At 39.0% G+C, this 21,411-nt stretch overlaps 1 protein-coding gene across 4 annotated transcripts in view; it reads right to left on the minus strand.

Moving 5' to 3' along the window:
* The window catches only part of RALY (RALY heterogeneous nuclear ribonucleoprotein), a 243,695-nt gene that overhangs the window by 27,903 nt on the left and 194,381 nt on the right, over nucleotides 1-21,411 (minus strand). For all 4 annotated transcript variants that reach the window (XM_034414036.3, XM_034414034.3, XM_087889224.1 and 1 more), the window contains one exon: nucleotides 12,632-12,895. In XM_034414036.3, coding sequence (XP_034269927.1) covers nucleotides 12,632-12,887 — 256 coding nt within the window. In that variant the 5' untranslated portion in view covers nucleotides 12,888-12,895. The remainder of the gene's footprint in view (nucleotides 1-12,631; nucleotides 12,896-21,411) is intronic.

The raw sequence follows: 21,411 nt of genomic DNA on the forward strand, positions 1-21,411 counted from the left end.
TGAAGGGGTTGAAATAGGTTGAAATTGACAAAGCGTATCTTAGAAATTGGCAACGCAACTTAATTAAACAAAGAAAATCCCTTCTAGATATTGAAAGTTCCTCATTTCTATGATAGATTTCCTCACATAAAACCTTTACCCTGAGGTCACCACTTCAACTGACAAATCATAAAAGATGGCAAAACCTCACAAGAAAGCCAAACCACGTCTCCTCTCTACTGGGCAAGGGAGGCTAAGTTCACACATTTTCTAGGAACAACCATAAGACTCCTCTAAAAAAGTAACTGCTTTTAAACTGTAACTTGTAGCCACCTTTGATTATTGTGACTTGTTTGTCTTGTTCTTCTGAGAGATCCTTGGTACTCTCTGAGCTTGGTTGTTTTCTTGTAGAAGATGTTTCATTACCTAAACTAGGTAACATCCTACTTTGAGTAATGAAACATTTGCAAGCACAGAAGATGTTACCTAGGTTGGGTAATGAAACATCTGCAACAAAACAACCAAGCTCAGAGAGCACCAAGGACCCCACATTTTAACCCTGAAGTACAAATATTCTCCTTTATTGTTCTGCTTCTAGCAACGGTCTTGTGTTCTTTGGAAAACCCAGCTTGAATCAGACCAAGAATTTCTTCCAAGAGTCTAAAAAAGAAACTATGGACCAGCATTAAAAATATTTGTTTTAATATGGAAGACGGCTAGGTTTCTGAATGCTCAGGAAGGAATCAGAATCATGGCCATAGACAAGAGGAAGGGAGAGTTTCAACCAGTGTTTTTCAAACTTGGCAACTTTATGATGCTGACTGGGAATTTTGTGAGTTAAAGTCCACACACATTAAAATTGCCAAGTTTGGAAAATATTGGTGGAAACATTTCTTTCCTTGCTGAAGTTCTAACCCAAATCTCAATCTGCTATTTTCATGCTGAGGAGTCAGCTTTGAATACTCACTAATCCTCCCAAATGCACAGATACTATTTTGCTCATATTGATTGGCCAGTAACCTATCCTAAAAAAAATAATAATATTGCCTGATATTAAAGCTCTGCCAAAAAACTGCTTTGAAACTTCCTAGGAAAGTTTGCTTGTGAAAGAGGTTTCTGTTTCCACCCCATCTTCTCAAAAGGCTTATGTATTTCAAATTTGTCTTGAAGCCTTAATATTGGAAGTGGTGGAGGGTGCTCTTGCTATTTGCTGTTACAGATCTGAAAGCATCACATCAAAATCTCCCTGTCTGACAAGATAATCCACTATTTTTTTCCCCCTGAAAAAGCCCAATGGGAGGAATTGCTTGCTGGTGCCTTCCTTGGAGATTGAACTAAATCCTGGGAGGGCTGCAGAGTGCTGGAGATGAGACTGTGGGCAGTGAAAGACAGGATGTTGGCACATACTCCTTGACCAATTCCTAATAAGACAATGTCAAACTATCATTTTTCACTCCCCACTCCTTAAAAAAAAAAAGGATGTTTTCATCAGAAACATATACAGGACAATTTTCCCATATAGCATTGCAATACAGGTGGAATTACGACCGTAACTGAGCCCAGCATTTCCATTGCTAGGCAAAGTAGGTGTTAAGTGAGTTTTGTCCCATTTTTATGAACTTTTTTGCCACATGTATTAAATTATCACTGCAGTTGTTAAATTGGTGATATGGAAGTTAAAAGAATGTGGCTTCCCCATTGATTTTGCTTGTCAGAAGGTCACAAAAGTTGATCACATTACACTGAAACACTGCAAATGTAAATACACACCAATTGCCAAACATCTGAATTTTGATCACATAACTATGGGGATGCTGCAACAGTTGTAAGTGTGAAAAAGGCTCATAAGTCACATTTTTCAGTGCTGCCATAACTTTGAATGATCTCTAAACAAATGGTTGTAAGTCAAGGACTACCTGTAGATATAACTAATAGATATAGCTGTAGAGATCAGTAGATAAAGCTACTGTACCTGTAGATATAGCTAATGCCTGTATAATATCGGTTTGAATGGAAACAAGCACTGCAGAAAATGGTACAGACAAGATACTCCAGTTAGCCAGCTCATTATGGTTTACATTGCTAATAGCAGAATCATCTCAGTATACTCAGCTAACTCCCTATTCTGAGGTCCAGGCTTTTTAAAAGATATGTAAAAGATTGCTCAGTATTGCTTCCTGCACTCTCAGTTGTGTACTACAGGATGCGAACTTGCTTTTGTTAACACGTCCTTTAAGTTCCCTGTGAAATACCAATATGTAGCCATTTGCTTATTTAATCAGCTTATAGGAATTTATTTACCAGGTCTGTGTAAAGATTTGGTTTGCAGTTCAATCCTATTTCCAAATCAAATTTATTTTCCAAGTCAAATTGTTCATTGGAGTCCTATACTTCCCAAGCAAATCAAAATAGGTAAAATGTATTATTCAAATGGATTTAGAGTCAATCTACAACCCTTTATATGCTGGCTTTGCAAAAGGTTTATATTATAAAATTAGTCTTGTTACAGCAAACATAAATGAATGCAGCACATTAAATTCACACCAATCACTTGCTCAATAAGGCAGAAAGATAGAACCTCCCCCACCCCACCCCGAGTCACTCATTGAAGCAGATTTGGCTGAAACCACTGAGAGAGAAATGAGTTGAGATGAGATGAGCCTTGGTGGTGCAGTGGTTAGAGTGCAGTACTGCAGGCTACTTCTGCTAACTACCAGAATCTCACCAGGCTCAAGGTTGACTCAGCCTTCCATCCTTTCGAGGTGGGTAAAATGAGGCCCCGAATTGTTGGGGGCAATATGCTGGCTCTGTAAACTGCTTAAATAGGGCTGTAAAGCACTGTAAAGCAGTATATAAGTCTAAGTGCTATTGCTATTTCAGCTCAGCATTCAAAACCATCATTCCAGGTATTCTTCTAACTAAACTAAATCAGCTAGCTGTACCTGATCACACTTGTAAATGGATCATAAGCTTCCTAACAGACAGGAAGCAGCAGGTGAATCTAGACAAAATCACATCAGATACCTGTACAATTAGCACAGGAGCCCTCCAGGGCTGTGTGCTCTGTCCTCTTCTCTTTTCTCTATACACCAATGACTGCATCTCAAAAGATCCCCCACGGACGCTCACATTTTCGGTTCCGGGCGAACCAGTTGTTACAGTATGTGATGCCCACCTCTGCTAAGACTGTATTACTATTGTTCTTCTCATCCTTCCTAGTACCTATCTCTTCCCACTTATGACTATAACCATGTTGCTTGTATCTTTACAATTTATATTGTTTTATTTGTTTCCTAGCATGACTTGATTGCTTATTAGTAACCTATGACTATCACTAAGTGTTGTAACTTATGATTCTTGATGAATGTATTTTATTTTTCTTTATGTACACTGAGAGCATATGCACCAAAGACAAATTCCTTGTGTGTCCAATCACACTTGGCCTATAAAGAAGTCTATTTTATTATTCTATTCTATTGCTACTTCCTTCCTTTTGCAGCCCTCAAAATCTCCTCTCCTGCCTAGATCCTTTACATAAGGATAGACAAGAAGACTTGAATAAAAACGGATGCAAGCAACAGGGCCTCTTGCTTCTTCATATGGGGGCAGATAGGATCTGGGCCAGAAATGTCCATGTAACTTCTCAAACAGCAGCAAAGATTTTATCAAAGTAAATAAATAAATAACTTTATTTATAAATAACAAAATTCACTTAACACCCAAAGACCAGGTCCAACACAAATAACAATCCCCAAGCACACTCCCACCCACCACAATTCTCCACCCCTAAACAACCCAAACATCCACACAACAGACCAAGTAATACTGTCCAACAGCTCACTGATGGTAGCCCTTTAGTTCATTGTTGAGTGCAATTATAGCTCTGGGATAAAAACTATTCAGAAAATGTGTGGTCCAAGTTTTAATTGTTCTGTATCTTCTGCCAGAAGGCAACAGTCCAAAAAGATTGTAAGCAGGATGGGAAGAGTCTCTGAGAATGTTATGCAACTTTCTCAAACAGTGAGATTCGAAGATGTCGTCCAGGGCTGGTAGCTGGAATCTGATGATATTCTGGGCAGTTTTAATGATTCTCTATAGAGCTTTTTTGTCCGCTAGAGAGCTGCTCTCACACCATGCAAGAATGCTGTATGTCAGGACACTCTCAATGGTGCTGCGATAGTAGGACAGAAGTAGATGCTGAGATAGATTTATGTTCCTGAGCATTCTCAGGAAGTACAGCCTCTTCTTTGCCTTCTTCACAAGCATGTTAGCATTCATAGTCCATGAGAGGTCCTCCGAGATATAAATGCCCAGAAATTTAAAACTACCCACCCTCTCCACCAGGTAGTCTACAGGTACTACAGGTAGTCACAATTGGGACCAGAATTTCCACTGTTAACTGAATCACGTCTGTTTTTACTATTTTTGCCATGATTGTTAAGTGAATCACATGGTCAGTAAGCAAACCTAGCTCCCCTCATTGACTTTGTTTGTCAGAAGCTGACAGGAAAGATCACAAATGGTGATCATATGATTCCTGGACACTTTGTTGTTAGTTGCGAAGTTATGCCTGACCCATTGCGACCCCATGGACAACATTCCTCCAGGCCTTCCTATCCTCTACCATCCCCCGGAGACCATTTAAGCTCACGCTGACTGCTTCAGCCACTTCATTCTCTGATGTCCCCTTCTTCTTTTGCCCTCAATTGTTCCCAGCATTAGGCTCTTCTCCAGTGAGTCCTTCCTTCTCATTAGGTGACCAAAAGATTCATCTTCAGGATCTGGCCTTCTAAAGAGCAGTCAGGGTTGATTTCCTCTAGGACTGACCGGTTTGATTGCCTTGCAGTCCAAGAGACTCGCAGGAGTCTTCTCCAGCACCATAGTTCAAAGGCCTCAATTTGGCACTCAGCCTTCCTTATGGTCCATGTTTCACATCTATACAACTGGGAAAACCATAGCCTTGACTATACACACTTTTGTTGGCAGAATGATGTCTCTGCTTTTTAGTATGCTGTCTAGGTTTGCCATAGCTTTCCTCCCCAGGAGTAAGTCTCTTTTAATTTCTTGGCTGTAGTCCTCATGTGTGGTGATCTTGGAGCCCTGGAAAATAAAATCTGTCCTGGACATTACAACTTGTAAATTACAGTATATGCCAGTTGCCAAGCACTCGATTTTGGATAATGTGAACATGTGGATGCTGTAATTGTCATAAGTGCGACAACCCATCATAAATAACTTTTTTAGTGTGATTATAACTACAAATGGTTGATAAACAATGGTTGTAAGTCGAGGACTGCCTCTGTATGACTCCCAACATGTTAAAACTGGGCATCCTGCATTAAAGAGAATGAGCTAGTTTAATGAAAAGAAGGACTAGGGGAGACATGATAGCAGTGTTCCAATATCTTAGGGGTTGCCACAAGAAGAGGGAGTCAAACTATTCTCCAAAGCACCTGAGAGTAGAACAAGAACCAATGGGTGGAAACTAATCAAGGAGAGAAGCAACTTTGAACTAAGGAGAAATTCTAATAGACATAGAGTTCTAATAGCTAAACTGAATGCAAGTCTCAGACAGTTTAATCAGAACTAAATTTCACAGGAACAACAAAGACTTTTCCAGCCAGCTGGCTCTCACATATTATGTTTACAGTGGAGGTAATCAGGATTATCCCTGAGGAAATCCTGTGGTTTCTCAATAGGGTTTGTCCATTATACTTTGAGTTGCTTGTGATTAAAAACCCTTCTTGGACTGCATGATTATTCATGGCTGATTAGTGGACAGGCTGCTTTTTATAATGAGTGAAAATGGGAGGGTTTTTGTGGGTTTTTTTTTTTTTTGTCGTATCTCATGGCAGCAAAGCCCTGAGAATAAGTCTTCTGGCTTGTTTTTATTTTTTATTTCTACAGTGTTTTCCACTTCTTGTGCCTAATTTGATTTGGGACTTCTCAGTGGTGCTATAGCACACGGTATACCAAATATCGCCATCATTTCCAAGGCATTATTTTCAACAACTGATGGCATTGCTGAAGAAAAAGCAATATGTTAGACAATGCCTGGGCATCTGCTTCTAGAACATCTGTTTTTCTTCAGCAAACTGTCAGACCGATCTATAGCAAATTGCACACATCAGGAAGAAATTAGCTGCAAAAAAGTCACATCACACTTGAGGAAGGGAGCTCAGGTGGCGCAAGAACCAAGCTGTGCATTTTATGCAATGCCTGTGCAATTTCCTTAAAGAAGGGCTTGGCATTAGAAGATAATAACCATATATTTGGTCAATTAAGACAATATTATAAACAAAAATATCCGAGGATATTAAGACCTTAGATAATGAGTGTCAGCTTCCAAGCTGCCATAAGGAAGGAGAGGAGAGGCTTGAACTTTCACCTACTCAATTCCCCTGAAGAACTGTCTCCAGGGAGATGGGATGGGGGGGGGGCATTCCTGTGAACTGACAGAGATGGGATGAGAAGAGTGGCTTGGAAGATGGCCAATGAGATGCAGAGAATTGGGAACCGGAAAGAGAGGTTTTGCGGGGGCCAAAGTTCAGTGCTAACTGCGCATTGAGTCAGGGTAAGTTCGTTATGCTCAATAAAGAGAAAAATTTCCTCAAAGATCAGGCATTTGGAAATTCATTTATTTGGAGATAACAACGAAGCCTGACAGAGAGATCTATATCTTTAGACAGGAAAGGTTCTTGTTAACTGGGCTCTTGACTATTTCTAATGCTGTGTTTGGCAGTATTCATTGTTACTAGACAAACAGGAGAAAATGAAAAAAAAAATATTGAATGGATAACAAGGTAGAATTCAATTTTATATTCCTCAAGGCAACATGCAGCTAAATATAGCAAAAAATGCACTAACTAAAAACTAAAACTAAAAACAAAAACTAAAAACAAGACAATAGATACAAGATACAAGACTAGTTAAATACTCCATCTCAGCATAACTCCACAACATTAAGCTTAATTGATTAATACAAAACGGATTCTGTTTTGTATTAATCAAAATAGAATTTGTATTAAATTCTGTGAGTTGAAGTCTACATGTTTTCAGTTGCTGAAGTTGAGAAACACTAATCTAGATCACATCCAGTTATTTCACTAAACAATGGCTCGAATTTGAAAGTGGACAATGATTGATTGTTCTAGCCCTGTACTATCTTATTTTGGGTGTATAAATTAAAACAAACAAAATGAAATGAGATCATCAGATGTCCAGAGGGAGTTTGAAATGAGGTGCTATTAATATTTGATAATTCCAGCTGGTATTGTCCTTTTGTATTCACAGCTCCTGTTTGAAGAGCAGGTGGCAATTATGGGTAAGAGGGCCTTTGCATAACACCTATTACACTTCTTGCTCAATTGTGACGTTGCAGGATCCTACTTATGAACCCATCATTTCATAGGTCAACTATTGCAATGTGCTGTACATGAACCTGTCTTTGAAGAACATTTGGAACTTCAGTTGATTCAGAAAGCAGGGGCATAGGTAATGGTGGCCTTGTCTCACTGTGATCATGGGCATCTTATCTGCATGAGTTGCACTAGTTGCCAATTCGCTTCCAGGGATGATTCAAGGTGTAAGTTATTACCCATGAACTCCTATTTGATATAGGGCTTGGTTATTTGAAGAATTGCCTATCTTTCATGGTTTCTTCCTTGCCAAAAAGAATCAACAAACTGAGCATGTTCCAAGTCCACTCAGTAAGTCATCTCTTGGGATCCAGGTTCTATGTTCCAGTTTACCCACTGGAATGAAGTCCCATCTAGGATCCAGATAGTTCCCATCCTGATTATAATGTGGAAGGCCTTAAAAGCCTGGCTGTTTTCCTAGCTTTTGGGGTAGAGTGATGGAATCCTATGTTGAATGTGCTTAACATATGCTTCCGTACGTTGTCAGCCCATTATAGATATTTAGTTGGTTCTCTATCTTGTTTATTTATTCCATTATGTTTTCTGTGTTTTCTTTATATTGTGAGCTATCCAGAGTCAGTCTGGAATTGGGTGCTATCAAAACTGAATAACAAATAAATAAAACAATCAATAATATTGTTGATAATTGCATGGATTTGATATCATGATGAAAATAAACAAGTTTATATCTAAAAAAAATATATCTAAAAAATAGAGAGGTGGCTTAACAACTGGAATGCAATTTATTCTGAAAGAGGTGATACTGCCTCTAACTCATCATTGGGAAGACTTCTTGATCCCATCCTATCCCTGCACTCACAATTGCTTAAGTGGGAAAGAGAGAATTCATGCCAACTTTTGCCATTCCTAAATCAGTCTGATATGATGGCAGTTATCCAGGTCTTGGCATGATCATAGGCTAGCCCTAAGTAATATCTGGAAAGTTCCATAATATAAAATGTGGCAGTTAATATGTCAACTTGTGCATAATATAGCAAGCTTCAAAATCTTCACTAATTGTCATTTATTTTCCAATTTCATTTCAAATGTTGCTTGTAATTATAAACACTTTAAATAGCTTAAGCTGTTCCCAAATTGTCTTGATCTGGCTGAGGACTCCAAGGAAGCCAATTATGGAGTATATCGATGCAGACATTCACAGTAAGCATCAATCCAGTGTTGATGAGCTTCCAGGCTAATAGGCCATAGTCTAATTATCTGGTATCCTGATGCTTCGCCAGCAAGCATGGCTGGCATCTTGAGAAGTGAAAGTGATCTGCTGTATAATGTACTTTCTTGGAAGCTCACAGGCAATTGAGCAGGAACTGACTGAGTTCTTGTGTTTGTAACAGAACTAATCTCTAATTGGATCACATCATTGGAATTTTGAAAAACCAGTTTCTGATTGGTTCCTTGCCTCAGTCAATTTGTAACTGGTCTACTTGTGATCAGTTCCAAAGGAGCTAATTTATGATTGGCTGTCCTTGAAACATGCTACTGCTGCTTTTAATTTAGTTGAGACTATTGTAGATTCCAAATGGGGTTGATTAATTAAGGGCTATTGTATTTTGTTGGAAAAATATAAAAAATATATTTTACAAAATATAAATATAAAAAATATAAATAATTAGTCTTGTTTAACAGGCATATGCAGTATAAAGTTGAAAATTAGGATATTATAACATTGCAGAAAAGTAACCAGACTGAGGTAGAAATTAGAGCTTACAAGCTTTTAGCTCAGGGGTGTCAAACTGGTGACCGGTGGGCCGGATGCATCATGTGCAGGCCACGTCCACCCCAGCTCCACAAAGGCAAAAAACGTTGCGATACGTCATGTGATGTCACGTGATGCAATTGAGTTTGACACCCCTGCTTTAGCTTTTGCTTCAAAGTATCTGATAAGTAATTTAATAATAAGCAGCAGGTTGATTCTTTGAGTTCTTTGCTAATTACAGTAAGGTAGAAAAAATAATAACTTCCGCTGAAAGTAATATTCTGGTGCAACACCAAAGGCCTTTCTATTTCTATCTAGTTCACTGTATTTCTAACACAGTGACGCTGTGGACATCCTATCTCAATATCTAGGGGGTGTTGGGGAATGAATAGGGTGAAACAGGCTTTGACTCAGCCTAAGCAAGACAGAGTGACTGGGAGTCTCTAGAGAAAAGATTCTTCCATCTTTAGTTCTGGGCAGGGGTGGGTTCTACTTACCTTTACTACCGGTTCGCAATGGGGCCACACGTGCGCTTTTCTGCGCATGCACACATTTTGATGACATCGGGGTCAGCAGGCGGAGCCTCCTGCCAGTTTTACTACCAGTTCTATAGAACTGGTGCGAACCGAGGGCAACCCACCACTGGTTCTGGGTGGTGGTGGTGGTTGTGAAGAAGAGGTGGTAGCTGTGGCTAGGAGGGCCTATGTACACTTTTGAGTGGTGCGCCAGTTGTACCCATGACTGGACTGGGAGGCCCTGCTTACAGTAACTCTGTCCTTGTAACCTTTGGTATAGACTACAGTAACATGCTGTACATGGGACTGTCTTTGAGGAGCATTCAGAAATTTCAAGTGGGGCAAAATGCAGCTGCGCGGGTAGTACATAGAGCCAGATATATGGCACATGTAACACCACTTCTGCCTGAGCTGTGTTAGTTTTCAGTATATATCTGGGTGCAATTTAAAGGTTATAACCTTTAAAACCCTATTTGGTTTTGGACCAGGTTACCTGAGGGACCGCCTTTGTTCCAGGGTCTTTAGTCATCCAGCTAGATCAAATAGAATGGGCATGATACAGATCCTGTCATCCAAGGGATGTCAGCTGATGGGGACCAGAAGACAATTTTTTTTTCTGCAGTGGCCCCTCAATGGAGTGGAACATCATTTTTTTCTACAGTGGCCCCTCAATAGAGCATCCTCCCTTTGAAGATTAGAATGGCCCCAGCCGTGTTTGCCTTTGGTAAGGGCCTAAAAATCTGGCTATGTTCCTGAGTCTGGGGTGCCAAAATGGGGGCCCCATTTCCTGGCTGTATTGCTAATTGACCAAGTATCTTAGCTGCTATAGGTATGCTTATTTTGGATGTTTTTATTGTTTTTTTAATTGTTTAAAAATGTTTAATGTCTTAATTGTAATATTTTTTTGAACTGCAAGTCACACAGAGTCATTGACATAGATGCTATAGAAACTGAATAAAGTAAATAAATAAATAAATTTCATCGTTATTATTTGTCTTGAAAATAGCAGCTTTGGGGGTTTCTTGTAGCGATAATCCAGAAATCCATTGGACAACAGTTAAATACCCCCTTACAATAAATATTTATGATTTTTGCCCATTTTGAGTTGTTTGGATGGTACCTTTCTAAAACATTTAAGCAAAACTTTCTGGGGGTTGTGGAAATCTTCAGACAAACTTTAAATGATATGCTTGAAAAGGTGTCACATCTTAATTTAATACAGAAACTTGAGGAAGGAAACTTGAAAAAAATGCCTTTTCCCAGATTATACTCTTTTAAATTCAGTATGTTATTGCTTATTTGGTTGAATAAACTTTTATTTTATTTTATTGTCGAACTGTTGTATTTGTCAACAAAGTGAACCAATTTGAAGAACTTCCTAAAACCAGCATATAAAGAAAGTAGGTGGACCAGTGAGAAGGAATAAGTAGAAAGATGCTTAGAAGTACAGTAAATGGACCACATGACTTGTGAGGAATTTCCTCCATCTCTGAGGCAAGGGGAATATTAGGGTCTTTTTGGGAGTGGGGTGAGGCAAAATGTGCTATGTCAAGAGCAACTACTTCAAGACTGCAAAGGGCTGCCTGGCTATTAGCTGGTAGCAATGAGATACACTCATTTTGTTATGTCTGTCATACTCCTGGATATTTACAGCCCAGATATGATAGCTATAATTCTTATTCCAAGGATTTTTGTGGGGAGAGGCTTCAAGTAAGTTTTTACTTTGGCAACTGTCAAGTCCCTGCTGTTTTCTTGGCAAAGCTTTCTGGAAATGTTTGGCCACTGCCTCCATCCCAGAACTGAGTGAGAGTGACTACTATCCCAAGGTTACCCAGCTGGCTTTGTGCCTAAGGTGAGACCATAATTCATGGTCTCCCAGTTTCTAGCCTGATGCCTTAATCACTATATCAAATTGACCATCTATTCTAGGAATTAGAAAACCATTTATTTTATAATTGTTTCCCACACAAAACCACGGTATTTCTAAAATTCAGCAGTCCAGTTAGAGAGGTAGCAGGTGCCTTAGAAAAGAGGGCATTGGGTTGCACGAGGCTTAAGGCTGGAGATTGTCTGCTTCATTCAAACTGAATGAGAAGACATCCACAGAAGAGATAGAGAGGGAGGCTGAAATGCCTGTTGTGATGTAAACTCTCTTCCTTACGATGTACTTGCATGCAATGTCCCTTCACAAATATTTAAAGGGCAGAACCTGCACTGATACATTACAAGTCACTTTTGCCATTTTGGCATCATTGTGGCTAGTTGCAGATGTCTTTGATTATAAGTACAATGACTAGATGGCTCAGTGGCTAAGACACTGAGCTTGTCGATCAGAAAGGTTGGCAGTTCGGCGGTTTTAATCCCTAGTACAGGTCTCCTGGGTGAGCAGGGGGTTGGACTATATGACCTCCAAGGTCCCTTCCAACTCTGTTACTGTTTACCAGAGAGGTCTTCTTTGATTTAAATGGCCCTAGAAATGTCTTTTGAACCTGGAACATCCTGCATTACAAAGCATGCATTTTACCAGGAAGCAATCCCTGGTAAAGCATGTACATTACCAGGAAGCAATTAAAAATTATAACTTCCAAGCAGCTGAACAACTATATCCACTGTGCCCATTTAGAAATTGTTAGTGACTTTTGAAGAATCTTAAGATTTCTTAATATTTGTCTTCTAGAGCCAATACTACACTTCTATATTGTTTTGAGACTCTGAAGTGTTTTCAAGCTTATCATTTTGTGTTTGCTGAGGTCCTTGACTTTAATCCAAGGTTGAAAAGCCATTCCTCTTGAAATATTATTAGGACAGCAATGTTTGCATGAATTCCTACTTTACTTCAAATATTTAAAAATTCTTCTACTGTAGAAGACAAATTTCACTGCAGAATGACTAGGGAATATTTATTTTAGTCTGATATGAAAAGTGCTTTTTTACAATTCTACAGCAATCTTCAGTTTTCTTAGAAAATACAGGGGAAGATAGAGAGAGATGCAAGGAGACCTTACCTAGAGTCTGACCGGCGAGTACTCTCCCATTCTCCCCTAGGACAGCAGCCCGTGCATGCCTTTCATTTGAATATTGTACAAATGCATAGCCTTTGTGCACAGAGCAGCCCACCACTCTGCCATATTTAGAGAAGATGGTTTCTACATCTGACTTCTTGACCACTGCTGTGTTGAGGTTCCCAATGAAGACCCTGGAGTTGATGGACTTGGGATCATTCTTGTTTGTGATGTTACTTGTCTGTACTTTCAATGACATCTTGACACCTGAGTAAGCAAGATAACGAGGATCAGGAAGGCACTAACAACCTATGATAAGGTCCATCAATGGAAAGATCAGCCATCAAAAACGTGCAGAACACTAAGTGAATTTGAAACAAGGTGCAGAGTTTCATAACATTGGTATAGTTTTTAAACAGTATAAATCCTGAAACAATTTAAAACAACCTCACTCAGACTCCTGCAAAGGAGTGTATAATAGTGGATCATATACTTCTATGCAACAGAAGTGGTTTTGCCTATATTCATGGCTCCCTAAGGCTGTGTCCCACATCTGTTTATGGCACAAATATGTGCCAGCAGCATAGTTTTTTCTGCAGTTTCCCCAGGCCATTGCTTTCATCTCATCCCAAGCCCAATAGCAATAGAGGTTTAAGTTGTCCTCTAGCTGTACTGTTGTGGAAGTTTTGTTTTCTTGTAATGCTGATGGCATCCTATGACAGTCACAAATCCATTACATTGGAAGTCAGGCAATTTCAGGTGACAAGTAGTGGCATTACGGAGCCCCTTACTGCCCATTTAAGGCTGATGTGAGCATCCAGCCTCTGCATGGTTTTTTGTCAGTCTAATCTATTGCCTTTCTGCTGATGTTTCTCTAAAAACTTGAACACTGCAACCCTGTACCAGTGTTATATGGTTTTGCACAACAATGCTAGAGGTCTAGCATATTAATTCACACTGGGTTCCTGGATGCAGAGACATATTTTCCCTCATGCCATCACTCTGCTGAAAACCTAATTCCCACAGTACTGCCTTATGCCTAAGCATATTTATGCAAGAAGTATGACTCTAATACTATTACCCCTCGTCCTATTCGTATCATTATTATGATTATTATTACTGTATTGTTTTCCATGTACACTGAGAGCTTCTATACCGGAGACAAATTCTTTGTGTGTCTAATCACACTTGACCATTTAAAATAAAGTATTCTTGCTGCCCCTGTCTAGTTAAATGCAAATAGCTCTCTATCACAAGCAGTACAATATGAAACGTCTTGTCCAGAGTAATAGAAGTAGCTGTGCTTGGTAAATTTTAAATGGTCTATTTGAATTGCATAATAGTACAAACCTCTTAGTTAGCAGTGCTACAAATGCTTCCATTTTGTGGTTCTTGTTAGCTTAGTGCAAGACTGAATTAGTAAATTAATGGAATGACAGGATCAATTCCCACTGACATTTGAACAAAACAGAGAATCTGAAAGTTGGTATTTGTTTCTTATATAAATAAATGAGATAAATTCTAAATAAGTGTGCTGTTTGGGACTCAATGCCTCTTATCACCCTGGTGTTTTCCCCCCACTTTATTTATTTAGTTATTTTAAAATAGTTATACAACTGTCTAGAATAACAATGCTGATGGTACTCAAAACTGTAAAAATAATGAAGCCCCAAACCTTTGGAATAAAACTCAATAAAAATTCTATGGAAAACTATAAAAACTCATTTCAGGATGGCACTTGTCTATTCATCCAGAAACCATCTTACTGCTTGGTTTATGGTAGCATGACATGTGGGGAAAAAACAAGGGGCTTAAAGGAAGGGGCTTAAAGATGATGGACAGCCTAATTCACCCCATTCCTGTAATAGTGTTTTGATTAGCAGCTTTTCCTCCATTGGTTATTTATGTTTAGAAGAGGACAACAGGGTGGAGGATTCAACCAGTTTCTTTGCCTATCACACTATATAGGCATAATTCAGATGGCACATTTGGTAATGACTTAGAGGCAGGAATGAGGAGTGGCAATGGAAGGAGAAAACTGCATGCTGGTATATTTTCTGTTGACTTAAGCAGTCCATCTTTGAAAGGTGGGATAGGAAAAAATTGACCAAAAGTTTCCTTTATTAAAGTTTGTTTCTTGTAGCATTGAGGAAGAAAGTGTTTAACTATTTCAGTTTCTGTTTGTCTAAAGACAGCCAGTTCCAAACAGCAAATTCTGTAGGCTAAGGACCAAGGAGGTCTGCTGCATTATTTCATTCCACCTCCATCTATATTCATCTACAGATTAAGAAGGCAGCATCTTCTTACTGCTCTTCATTGCACCCTGTTCAAATCCTGTCCTTCCTGGGCATTTGCCATATTTGTCCAAGCAATTCTGCTCTCTCTAGCAAGAGTCACCTGCCTACGATTTTGATTACAAATCACCTTAAAGAGGAGGGCTGAACACTGTTTTAATATACAGAGCAATGCTAGCCTTGGAATATCACAGAGCAAATCAGATTCACCTTTCCCATTGTTCTCATGCCTTATAAATGATTCATGACCCCACAGCAATCCAGATGGATTTGCACTCTGAGGATGCAATCTGAACAGAATATAGAGCCAGACTTCATATTTCACTCCTCATGATGCAGCAACGGCATAATCAGTATGAGTGTCTCAGGTCCCTCTTAGTAATTCTAAAAATCAAGACTCATGAAACAAGAACCTGAATACTCATTTGTTCCAGAGAGCCCATTAGTCATTCTGGTTGGAATCCTTTATTCATAGTAAGAGTGACTGGGGCATGTATGTGCATAAGAACTGATGATGTATGGTGGATGTTTGTGATGGAATAGTAATATTAACAGCCTCATATTAAAATGACTTCAAGGAAGACTAGTTGTGAAAGTAGTGATATGGAATCAGGCTAGAACATTTACATTAACTTTATTTAATATACTTCAGTAGGAATCTTGTTTTTGCTTGTGTATATAATGGGGATGAGGATTTAGAAAGATTGTGTTCTCCGCTAAAGGTTGTTAGTTGGCAATCACTCCCAAATATTGACTCATTTTGCACCCATCTGACACCCAAAGCTTTTCGCAATATATCTTTTTTTAAACATTCTAAATTGTTCTGATTTAGCCCCTTTCAGGAAACAAAGAATTAGACCCTCTTCTCTCTCCATATTGGGAGCACAGTGGCTTGCATGGTTAGGATGCTGGGTTGGAGGTTACAAGCTTGCGTTCAAGACTTGAGTGACGCAATGGGGTGGGGTTTTCTCTAGCTCCTGCTGGAGACATGAAAGGAGCCCCCATCACTGGGTAATGGTGATGTCACTGGTTAATCCTTTCCATCCGGAAGCCCCTCAGTGCTTTTGACATGAGTGCAATGCAATCTCCATATTAGGGTTCAAACTGATGCCCTAAATTTATTGCAGGATAAGAAAGGCATAAACATGTTACCAGTAGCTCCAACTTTAAAGCTATGCAATTTCAACCTTTCTAAATCCAGCTGAACTCCTGGTAACTACATGGTTTTCTTTGTGACAGGATGAAAGGATTTGGTGTTTCTTATTTCTGGGATATTTTCCAATTTCCCCAGGAATTTTCTAGTGGTTCCACACTGAGGTTTGATCCAGACCTGATTCTCCATAGGTTTTCTGAGACCAGGCAAAATGATCTGCAGTGAATTTAGCTGTAGAATCCTCTATAACTGATAACAGTTCCTTTTCACAAAGTAAAACAAGACAAAAATCTGTATTTTTACCCATCAAATTAAGTGACTATAGCTCTTTTCAGCAGAAGACACCTTGGGTTACCTGCCTGCAATGCAACTACTGAAAATGGGAAGAAGAAAAAAATCAGCAATTCAAATTTGGCGCTATAAACTTGACTTGATACACAAAGATTCAAAGGAAGTCAGATTCTTAAGAGAAGTGCCCCAAGCCATCTGCCTCCATACATTGCAGAAGTACATAATCTGTTAGGTCCCACAAACATAACTTCTTGCCATTAGCTATGCTAGATGGGGTTAGAATCATAGGCTCATATGGCTGGAAGGGACCTTGGAAGTCTTCTAGTCCAATCTCTCTGCCCATGGCAGGAGATGTTACATCATCCCAGACAAATGGTTGTCCCATCCTTTCTTGAAAACTTCCAGCAATGGTGCACCTGCAACTTTGGGAAGGAAGCTGTTCCATTGGTTAATTGTTCTCACTGTCAAGAAGTTTCTCCTTAGTTCCATGTTTGATCTCTCTTTAATGAGCTCCCACATGGTGCTTCTTGTCAGGAGCTTTGGAAAATAAGTCGACCCCTACCTTTCTGTGGCAGCCCCTCATGTAATGGAAGACAGCTATCATGTCTCTCTTAATTCTTCTCTTATTAGGCTAGACATACGTGGTTCCCTTAACCATTCCTCGTTTGGTTTATCCTGCAGATCCCTTATCATCTTAGTTACTCTTCTCTGCATTCTTTCTAGGGTCTCAGCATATTTTTTGTAAAATGGTGACCAGGGTTAATTTAAGGATTATTTTTTTAAAAATGTGGTGACCAGGGTTAATTTAAGGGTTACTTTTTTATTTAATGTGGTGACCAGGGTTAATGGGGTTTGAAATCCCCCCAAAATTTGGAGGGTAAAAAGTTGCTTGTCCCTGTATCAGTTTTGTTCCCTTGTCCATACACTTGCAATATCTCAAGCTCTTTCCATTTTATTTCTGATGAACAGTGTGAATTTTTTTTTAAAAATAAAAACTTGCCAAGCAAAATTCTTGACTGCCTCTGTTAAAAGATAAATATGGATATGGTGATGCTTTCTTTTCTGCCTGTATACAGCATGGAATCCTTTTCACAAAACGCTGGTGTACGATGCCATGTTCTTCTGAGGTTTCCATCTGAACAATGAGTTAGCAATGAAATCCAGCATCTGATAAGCTTTCCATCTTTCTTGTAATCCCTATTCTCTTAACAAGATGAAAGAAAAGAGTGGAATGGAATGAGTTATTTTTCACTCCAGAGTATCAGTTTACACCGAGGTTTGGCCTGATTGATTGCAAACACCTCCTGGACACTTGTTAAAAGCCTAAGAGACTATGCTAGTTTCCACTCCACCTTCAGTGAATTATAGTTTGCTTTAGCAAAAACATTAACTTGTTTCTGTGAGCAAATGGAAAAACTGTATGCTCAAATACATAATGGCATCTGAAAACCAATAGTGCACCATTAGAGAATAGACCTCACTCATTCGTGGTGAATTTCATTGCTGGAGAGAAAACACTGTTTACAAACACTGGTGTAAAGCCATACAAATGTTTGATTCAGCCTAAATAATGCATTCATTAATGCATATCTCAGAATATTGCTGCCAATGTTGTGTTTGAAAAGAATGTTATTAGTTTTCTTAGTACTTTATTATTTTTCCTGTTGCCTTTATTGTCATACTTAACTAGTAATTTAATAATCCTCAAGTAAGCTTGAGAGAAGCAGATTAATGGTTTTGCTGTGAAAATGATGCACTGAAGTTAGTATACCACGAAGGCTTACTGAGTACTGGAGACATCAAACTGGCCTACAAGAAAGACAAATGAAGAATAGAACAGAGACACGGCCAGACAAAGTATTGCATGCCCAGTACATTAAAAAAAAAAAAGCAGGCAAAGCAAATAATCATAAGAACAAGAAAGGTGAAGAAAGAGATGGAAGGGTTGGATTCCTGCTGCAAAAGGCCAAGTCTTACGAACAAATGTTAACAAAGCCAGAATTGAGAAGACATCAACAGATAGCAAATGTGGTGTTTGCAAAGAAGCTGAAGAAAGACTGAACTACCTAGTTAGCTGCTGCAAGAAGCTCACACAGATTGATTACAAATAATGGTAGGACAAAGTAGCAATAATGGTGCATTGGGATGTTTGCAAGAAATAGCACTTGCCTAGAAGCAACCGTTGGAGCCACAAAATAGACAAAGTAATAGAAAATGAAGAAGCTGAAGGGTATGGGGCCTTTAGGACTGAAAGAGACAAGCATAGTGCCGAAGCATCCAGAGCATCACTTGAACACCATTGGCATTGACAAAATCACCGTTGGTCAATTGCAAAAGGCAGCTTCACCTGGAACAACTTACATCCTGCAATGATGCCTTTAGCACTATCAACATCTGTCTATCCCAAATCGTTGGGAAGGACTCAATAGGTGGATAAAAAGTGTCAAATCCACTCTATGTATTTGTGCAACCAATTATAATTTATTAAGTGTATGTGCCTCCCAACTATGAGTGGTGCAGTGGCCTAGAGGTGGAGCTCTGGCCTCACAATCAGGAGGCTTTGAGTTCAATCCTAAGTAGAGGCAGATCTTTCTCTCTCTGGGAACAATGAGGATATATCTGCTGAACAAAACTCTGCTCTGTAAAGTACTTCCTTTTATTGGCCATTCATCTGCCTGCATTTAGTTTAGATAGATTTTCTATGTGAGTAAGAAAATTTAGAATATCTCCAATTAGATTACATATCATACCTGCTTTTATATACGTCTCTCCTGCCTCTCCTTACTTCTCTTTGCTCCAAACTCCAATCTGTACATCTAGGGAAGCTTCTAAAACTCCTTAATCATGTTGATTTGCCTTTATCTTTTCCATCTATAAGATATTATTTATTAAGCATTTTGACCAATAGAATAGAATAGAATAGGATAACAGAGTTGGAAGGGACCTTGGAGGTCTTCTAATCCAACCCCCTGTTTAGGCATTTCAGACAAATGGTTGTCCAATCTCTTCTTTAAAACTTCCAGTGTTGGAGCATGTACAACTTCTGGAAGCAAGTTGTTCCACTGATTAATTGTTCTAACTGTCAGGAAATTTCTCCTTAGTTCTAGGTTGCTTCTCTCCTTGATTAGTTTCCACCCAAATTGTTCAATGTATTCCATTTGCATTTTCACCAAAGAGCTATACATAGTGATTTTTTTTTTTAATTTGATTTATATGCCACCCTTCTCCGGAGACTCAGGGTGGCTTACAATGTGCTAAGCAATAGCCTTCATCCTTTTTGTATATTTATACAAAGTCAGCTTATTGCCCCCACAACTGGGTCCTCAATTTACCTACCTTAGAAAGGATGGAAGGCTGAGTCAACCTTGAGCCTTGGCGAGATTCAAACCTGCAGTAATTGCAGGCAGCTGGTCTTAATAACAGGGTGCTTTAAACCACTGTACTACCAAGGCTCTTGGTGATTCCAAACTGGAACTCACTGGTTAAAAAACACACACCAAGATTTGAGGAGAAAATTAGCATGGAGAAGCATAGTATTGTAGGAAAAAACCTGACAGCCATTCAATTCCCTTTATGTAAGAAGTGCATATCTGGAGGAGAGTATTTGAAAATGCTTCCAAATATTGTCCAGCTAGAAATATATTGTTTATGTATGTGAACTGGATTGACTCCACTGCAGATTGGAGCTGAATGAAGGGTTTACAAGACCAATGTTATAAGCTCAGCATTGGTTTACAAGACCAATGTAATAAGCAAAGCTTTGTACAAAATGTTGAATTTTAGCACATATCTTACAAAGAAGTGCATCTTGGGAAAATGGTGTACTTAATATTGGCATTCTTATTCCCATGTTGCCATGCATCACAGGATGCTCTTTGGCTGGCCAGTACCACATATGCTTTATTTATAGATTCAGTCAGTTGAGATGGAATCAAAAGTGTATGTGATTTTGTGTGTATGTGTGTCATCTGTGATTGAACATGCAGCAGAAATGTTACCCAGGAGCTAAGTTATATTTTATTCACAAAATTAATTTTTTTTATTGATCTTGCAGCCAACTGTCAATCACCAGGTAATGAGCCACCGCAATGGGAAGAGAAAAGAAGGCCATCATTAATGAGCAAGTTCATAGGAGTATGAAGAACCAAACACATTGAAGATGGACTGAGCATTGGGTAGAAACAGATTGATATTTCTGATTCTTCCTGGGTTATTAGTTATTGCCCGTTTTCAGATTTAAATCTGAAATTGAGTGTCTTTGTTATGAAAGTAATTCAATAATTCATTATTTATTAGATAAGCTTATATAGCTGCTCATCTACCAGAAGGAACTCCGGGTGACAAACAAAATAAAAAACACAATAAACGTTATGAAGACCTGTCACCTCTCAGGAGTCCTTGGTGGACACACAAAATTCAACAGCACAAGGATTCTGTCCATTTTCTCAGGAATAACCAGATTGAACTCAGCACAGATGAGGCTAAAACATATGAGGAATGGTTTCAGGAATTGGATATGTCTAGTCTAGAGAAAAGAAGGATTTCCCCTGATCCCTCTTTATCAAATCAGCACAAATAGGATTGTTGTGCAACTATCTGAGGATACAGTAAGGGCAGAGAACTAAATACATTTTGCTCTTATCATTTATTAAGATAATCCTTAGTACAGGCTTGTACTGTATCTGTGCTCAATCAGACTTGTTCTTTGTCTTCTTCCAGTGATGCTGTAGGCACCTCTTGCATCACTTCATTTCTTACAGCTGCTCCAAAAACTATGGAGCCATTCAGGATCCACATGGACACAAATGCTGCATAGACATGATCTGATCCAAGGTTGCCATCACTGCTTATACCAAGCAATGACCAATTGAATCCTCCTCTGTGCAGTTGAGTCAGCCAATAGAAATTGGTGGTAATGTATGACAACTCCAGATCATATCACCATTGTCCCTGTAATGAAAACATTAAAATATAATAGTCCTATCCATCAATCTCAAAGGTGCTTTTTCCAAAAGGTAACCAAGAAAGATTAACCAAGAAAGTCC

The sequence above is a fragment of the Pantherophis guttatus genome, chromosome 3 (genome assembly GCF_059756535.1).
Source record: "Pantherophis guttatus breed Tessera chromosome 3, ASM5975653v1, whole genome shotgun sequence".
Classification (NCBI taxonomy): domain Eukaryota; kingdom Metazoa; phylum Chordata; class Lepidosauria; order Squamata; family Colubridae; genus Pantherophis; species Pantherophis guttatus.